Source organism: Gadus morhua, chromosome 7 (genome assembly GCF_902167405.1).
Source record: "Gadus morhua chromosome 7, gadMor3.0, whole genome shotgun sequence".
In the NCBI taxonomy this organism is placed as follows: Eukaryota; Metazoa; Chordata; class Actinopteri; order Gadiformes; family Gadidae; genus Gadus; species Gadus morhua.
The window spans coordinates 20,132,885-20,139,969 of record NC_044054.1 but is presented as its reverse complement, the minus strand read 5'-3'; the positions used below and the strand labels follow the sequence as shown (position 1 = coordinate 20,139,969).

General features: G+C 45.9%; 1 protein-coding gene across 1 annotated transcript; it reads left to right on the top strand.

The window, feature by feature from the left end:
- Positions 1 to 4,476: 4,476 nt before the first annotated feature.
- Positions 4,477 to 6,581, top strand: bhlha9 (basic helix-loop-helix family, member a9). Its single transcript, XM_030360187.1, has 2 exons — positions 4,477 to 5,269; positions 5,301 to 6,581. The coding sequence occupies exons 1-2, from the start codon at positions 4,833 to 4,835 to the stop codon at positions 5,782 to 5,784; spliced, it is 921 nt and encodes a 306-aa protein (XP_030216047.1). The 5' UTR covers positions 4,477 to 4,832; the 3' UTR covers positions 5,785 to 6,581.
- Positions 6,582 to 7,085: the final 504 nt, after the last annotated feature.

Here is a 7,085-nt window from a genome sequence, read left to right as displayed (position 1 = left end):
ATTACTGTTCCAATGCTTGAAAAAAATTAGATAGGGTAAGTATAGCCTAAGTAATTATAAGGCTAGTGAATAGATGTGCATGTTTAAGATTGTCAGACAATATCAGATTCTTGAATTGTATTGTTTTTTTGCCAAATTTTTTTAATTCTCAAACTAATGAGAATTGTTTGCATTGTGCAGATATGTATGAATGAGATGTAATCATAGAAGAGGAACAGTAAATAACAATACACAATATAGAGAAATAGAAAAATAACTTAAAGTACCTAAGATATACGTACAAATGGAAAATATGATGTTTAACATTTGGGAAAAACACAAACATCAACTGATTGATAAACACATCGCACCAATCAATCCTTTTAAGATCATAACTACTTTTTGAGCCGAACCCAACATTTAGTTTTTGCTATTTATGAACACAATGAATGGATTTACTTCTGCAGTTATCTTGCTTGGGCATGTTTCACTGCATACAAAAAAAAAGAATAATATCCCTTCGTAAAATCCATATAAAGGATTCTATATAAATATATATATATATATATAAATTCTAATTGAAGTTATTACCTACTAGTCTCAACTTGAAATTGTTCTCCTTTATGTATTTTTAGATGTCTCCTCACCGATACATTCATATTGCACATTTATCTGTGCATGCTACCAGGTTGCATTACATGTTATAGGCCTACAATTGAATGTCCTCATGTCACATTAAACTATCGAGTACCAGTGATTAATAATTGTTGACAGCCGTGTCAGTGATGATGGTAAATACCCCAGGCCTTTTTCATAGTTTGAATTCATGTTTCACTGTGTGAAGGAGATCTCTACTAGCCTACCCAATTATCTTACGCAGTGATTCACAATGATGTCAGAATGCTGTCTGACACAAAGGGGACATGGATCTCGTAAGTCACTTTCCAGCACGTTGGAAAGTGACTGGATAAACTATGTATCACATGCGTCATCGTTCGCACAATTAAATTGTCTTCAACATGAGTTCATGCTTGTACACTTAGCGTCATAGTTTACTTTCCTAGGCTAGACGTTACATAGTCAAATGTGAATGGTAGTAGCCCAATTTACTAAAACGGCTTAGGAATTGCCTTATAACCGAATTTAAGTAGGGTAATCCTGTTTTAGTCTGGAAGGATTTTCACTGATCTATTGAAACATTCATGGGCACAGCAATAGGGCCAGTGGCGGTTTTAGGCACGGGCGACCCGGGCAGACGCCCGGGGCGGCATATTTGTGGGGGGCGGCAAATCACATGGGGGGCGCCACGAGCAGTAAAAAAAAAAAATGCGCTGCGCATCGGTTATCAATGAAGTACGACATAATATTGTGTGGGGAATAGGTATTTTGGCGCCCCCTCTGGTTGCAGGCGCACACTTGTTTGCATAAGCGAAACCCCCACTGAAGTCCGTTGGTTCCCCCCCCCCCCCCCCCCCCCCGTCAACAATCGCTGCCCGGGGCGGAATTGGACCTAGGATCGCCACTGAATAGGGCAATTGTTAAGTAATGCATACATGTTGATAAATAGTGTTTCATGAAGGACGCTCCTAAAATATCTAATAATTAGCAAAGCAAAATAATTGAGACATCTTAGTCCAAATATTTTCCGATATGTGTAACTATGCAATAATTAAAGTATATTTTCATTCTATAACACTTCTGCGGTCATTTTCCCCTAGCCGGGCTTGTGTGTGCACTTACAACAGTTTTTATGTTGCTTGCTTGAATATATAATGGGCAAATTTTATTAAAAGAACTCGCCTTTAACACTGACAGACTTTGGCTTTAACGGATGATATCAAGATTTGCAGGAGGCAGAGCAAGTCAGAAGCATGAAAGTGACTCTCCATGTCTGATTCACAGCGGAGAGAAAACATCCTCATGTTGAATCATAGAGATATAGCAACCCCCCCCCCCCCCCCCCCCTTCTTATTCTTTGGTCAAAGGATGATTCCATTGGTCGAGACACGCAGCGGTGAGCGATGACAAGAAGGCTCAAGTGGCTCAAGAACTTAAATAAAATCAGTTGGTTGACAGTTTTAGCGGGAAAAGGCGCGAGTTCAGTGGCTCGCAACACAGCTCTCAAATAAATAGCGTTGGGCTTCGTTTATTTACCTTCATATCCGAAATAGTGGGGGATTTAGCACCAATCCAATAACATGAATTAGAACACGGCTAATAAAAGGAATTGCCACCAACTGAACAAAACATAAAAACTGCAAACTTGATAACATTAATTTCTGCCAAATAAACAATTGCGGTGTGACTAATGGTGGTCCGGGATAGGTAAGGGAGTGCTTCCCCTTTGACTAGAGGATTTTTATAGAGGTGAGAAAATTCCATGCAGGGTGCCAAAAACATGCATTAACATACCACTGCAAAGCCAAGGTTAGGGAACCCAAAGCGTACTCACTTATTACGGCCCTAACCACCCCTTTGGGAATACACATCTATAAGGCTTGCTCCACAGACCTCTAATAATGAACAGGTAACAACTAGTCATTACTGGGGCTACAGCGGGAGATTTACAAATCTCAGGTTCAGCGGCCTTTTCGGAGAGGCTCCATTCACTTGAAAATGGTTTTTCCACCAATTGCATGGCGAAGGTACGTGATAAAACCTGAGTGATTTATTCACGGCGGCTGATAATTACTGGTGTCTTGTCACCTTTCAGAATGAATGGACAGGGAGGGTCCGAGCCAGTCGCCGTGCTCTTACACCACTGCAGTAAATCTGACATGTTTGTGAAGCAATAAATCACCGGCCCCGGCTCGCATCCCTCTGAGCCCCCTGAAATTCGACGTCCTGGCGTGAGTCGAACGTACCAAACATATTGCGCCACGAAGGTTTGCAGGTTTGCAGTGTGTATCCGAAGGGATGATTGAAGGGGTTGATGAGTACAGCAGTAAGTGGTTTAAGTGTGACCAGTGCAGAAGTGGACCTCGGGTTGAACTTGAACTCATCCCGCGGATTGATTATATGAAAGGTAACAGAGAACATATCTTCATGTTACATTTAGGACTTGCTAGCGGCATCCACCAACCGCGCTGGTCAGTGAGTGTGAGAGTTGGTATCTTGGCTGTTCTCACCAAGGGGGCTTGGACAGATTTTCCCACCTCTGTTCAATGGTTACGATTGGAGAGTCTGGGACGTAATTGTTGTTAAAGTTTGGCGTCTGACAGACGAAACATGTCCAATAAAAAAGGAGAACGCCAGGAAGGAAGCAATGCTACTCAACGACCCCTAGTTCAGCATAAGAGGGGCTAGCCCTTTACTTACCTGACCCATTGCACTTGGCCAGGAGCGCTGCTAAAGGTCACTGCTCTCATTCTTTGCTCTTAACTATCTACGTTCTGTGCGGGAATAACCCAATTCTCTACATATCATTATCTTGCATGTCCTGCTTGTACCGGTTTTATTTTGAGCTAAATTTAATCTTTAACCTAAAAGAACATTAACCTCCAGGACTTTAGAATGCAATCTGCCAGAACAGCATCCTAACTGTTTAAATTTGACATCTTTATTTTCTTGCAGTGTGTGAGCAATGGACCAAAACTGCCTTTAGAAGAACAAAAAAAAAAAAATGAAAGATCGAATGCCTGTGCCGGCAGCAATTGTAGGCTCTAATTGTAAAATATTTGCCCTCTTGTATTTATCTCCGTTGGCTTTGAAGTCCAGGGGCCTGCTCTGCTGTTGTCCTCAGGTGCTGCCCAGGCCTGATTTATGGGTGATAGGTCCCAGGGAAGCTGGCCTAAATGATATACTCCCTAAACAGGAGCGTTGAGGGATAGAAAGGAGAATCGCCACTCTGGAGACAGCTAATTGCTGGGACAAATCCAAGCTAGGCTGGATAAGAATCTTCCTCTGGTCCCCAGACCTGGGAAGAGGGGAAATGAGGAGAACAAAGATTAGGGAAGATCCGATAAGTGTACAATTTGTCACAGATGTCCCTCAGACTAATATGAATGGAAGATCCATTTAGTATTGCCCTGTCCATCATGCAGAAAACCATTTGAAAAAGGATCTGTGTATTGACAGCATAAACTGAGCTGTTGGGTGAGATTGTGGAGTCAAAATGACTCATATTCATCAACCCCAAAAATCTGTTCACTAAAACAAAACAAATTATGTAAAGAATGCATGCGTCTGTCTTAGTATCCCCGGATCGCCCGATGAGAGGAGAAAACCCCTGAAATGGGTTCCTCTTAGAAGGAACATAGGGTTGTAGTACAATTTCCATTCCCAACTAATGAGTATGTTTCTGTTGCTTGTGTATTACGCAGACATGAAGTGTTGAAACTCTTAATAGATCCTGTAAGGAGGAAGAGGAGGGAGGTGGGGGGTGTCAGAAAGTAGGAGTTGACATTGCCATTTGCCTGGAAGGCACCAATAAACCCGGGGAGAGAGAGAGAGATGGAGCGAGTGGGAGAGAGAGGGGGGGGGGAGAGACAGCGCACACCATTCCTTACAGGTAACTGTACCATGTGACCGCCTGAGCCATAAAAAGCAGGGCAACCTGTCTCAAGCAGACACTAGTCAAGATCAACGTGCTGGAGGAGACAGAGGAGGTGCAGAACAGCACTGTAAGCAGCTGCAGACACACAGACACCAACCAGAGTCAGAGAGCCAACAGCACCACATGCACACAGGAACCCTCAAAGATCTCTGCCACATCCTACCTGTACACTTCCTTGAGACTTCAGACAGAAAGACTTACCTTTCAGAAGACGAACTTCAAGACCACGGCCCGCTCTGGCGCTGGGTGACAGGAGACGCTTGGCTGTTTGTGGTAACGCTTTCAACACCAGCTCACCATGAGCTGCAGCAGCGTGGAGGGCTCCGAGTTCTCGGAGGAGGAGCTGGAGCTCGGTGCGCTGGGGCCAGAAGACGACGACGACGACGATGACGACGAGTGCAGCGACGGCAAGGAGCCCTACAGCGAGGGGTCGGCCAGCGGCCTGGAGGACCCCGGGGACGGGCCGTCCAAGAAGCGCAGCCGGCCCGTCCGCTCCAAGGCCCGGCGCGTGGCCGCCAACGTGCGGGAGCGCAAGCGCATCATGGACTACAACCAGGCATTCAACGCGCTGCGCGTGGTGCTCAACCACGACCTGAGCGGGAAGCGCCTGTCCAAGATCGCCACCCTGCAGCGGGCCATCAACCGCATCTCGGCGCTCTCCGTGTTCCTCAGCTCCCACCCCGCCGGTGAACCCACGGGGTCGCAGAAGGGCTGCAGCCACCGCGAGTGCAGCAGCGGCGGCAGGTCCTCATCTTCGTCCTCCAACGTGGCCGGGGGGGGGGGGGCCCACGGGGATGAGAGCCGCGTCCCGGCTGGAGCTGCCCCGGGCGGCGGCGGCGGCCCCTCACACCGAGTCCCAGGCCTACGTCCCCTGGCCTGCGTCCCACCTCCCCCACCAGATGCAGTCGCAGCAGGCCGCTCACGTCCACAGGTTGCCCGGCGAGGCGCACCTCTTCATGGACACCGCGGGCACGTCCTGCCCGCCCTCGCCGCATTACCCGTGCTACCCAAGCGACGGAGGACAGCTCTACGCCTCGCACGGACACTGCGGCAGCCCCGCCGAACACCCGCCCAGCCCGCTGAGGTACCCTCAGGGGGGCGATGGGTTGGGGTACCCGCCGGCGGTATGGGCGTCCTGCGCCCAGGGCTACATGGATAGTTTTGTGGAGCCCTCCCCGCCGTTGGGGCTGCCGTGGCAGGTGAACTACCTGCAGGAGCCCAGGGCCCAGCACAGCCTATCCCTGCTCTGACACCCAGGACTTGAGGAGGAGGAGGAGGAGGCTGTGTCCGCCAATGTTCACCGGCGGACTGCATCGAAAAAAACAACAACACAGTTTGATTGGTCTCAGGGAAGACATTGACACTGACGTGAACATTTTATTTCTGTTGCTTATCAATTTCAGTATTATTGTTACAGAGTTGGGATCTCCGCAGAGTTCAGAGTAAAATCTCAATGTTGTGTCACACTATGAAGTGTACAGGATTGAGATTGTTGTAACTATTGTAAAGAATTCACCCTTGAACTGTAAACTGTGTGTGTCACAACTGTGTTCTTAAGTTATAGTTTGCCAACATTCATATTGGTTTTTTTCATTTGGCAAATAAAAGAAAAGGTGTGATGGATTACTTTCAGGACTAATCTTGTATGTTCTAATAGAAATCCTTCTATGATGCATAGTGATTATTTTTACTATAGTACATATAGGAGGGTTGACACTTTAGTCAGTGTGTCTGAAGCACTTGAAAAAGCATGAAAAATACGACTATGGATAGTAGCCAACTGCAGCGTAACTATTTACATTTGACATTGAAATACATGACTTTCTGTGTTGAACACATTTACCTCTCAGGTCTGGAAGCATTGAAAGAAACTAATGACAGGCTAATAATGCATAGCAAGATGATGGTTAACCTCTTAGTGATGCCTTAAACGAAAGAATTCATGTTAAGGAATGTATTTTATTGCTGCATACGTCAAATAATGACATAACCATGCTTTTGTGTCATTATTTTTAAATGCCAAACATTAAATATGACAAAAATATGATATACGCTTTGTGCATTCTGTGCCACACATGTTCTGTATTTTTGTCTGCAAGTGTGCGTGTGTGTGTGTGTTAGTGGGTGTGTGATGGGGGTGTCTCATAGCCTAAGGTGTGTAGCCTCTACCTGAGATGACAGAGGTCCTTGACTAGGCTAAGAAATGTCTTTACAAGTCCATTCTCGTAATTTTTCCAGAGACAAAAAAAGTCAAGGGTGCCATTTACATCAAGCAAGATGAAAGCCTGGCCGAGAGAGGAACGCAGCACTGTTTTTGTTTGTGTGTTTGTTTGTGAGGGAAGCTTGTAAGTCACAGGAATTCAGTTGGAGTCACTGCAGTGGCACACGACTTTGTGTTGTACTTGTAATCAACCCGCTTGTACACTACACCAATAATGACTCATCTAATAACACGATTTCTAAATCCCTATGCTAGAACATAAACAAGAGAAAAAAGAGAAAGGAAAAAAAGTGAGAGATCCTCAGTGAGAGTGTTGGCAGCATCGCCGTT

What these genes read in the sequence shown, in the direction of transcription:
- bhlha9 (XM_030360187.1), top strand. Translation starts at nt 4,833, where the DNA reads ATGAGCTGCAGCAGCGTGGAGGGCTCCGAGTTCTCGGAGGAGGAGCTG. An exon ending in AGCCACCGCGAGTGCAGCAG is followed by an intron (nt 5,270 to 5,300) that starts CGGCGGCAGGTC and finishes TCGTCCTCCAAC; the next exon opens with GTGGCCGGGGGGGGGGGGGC.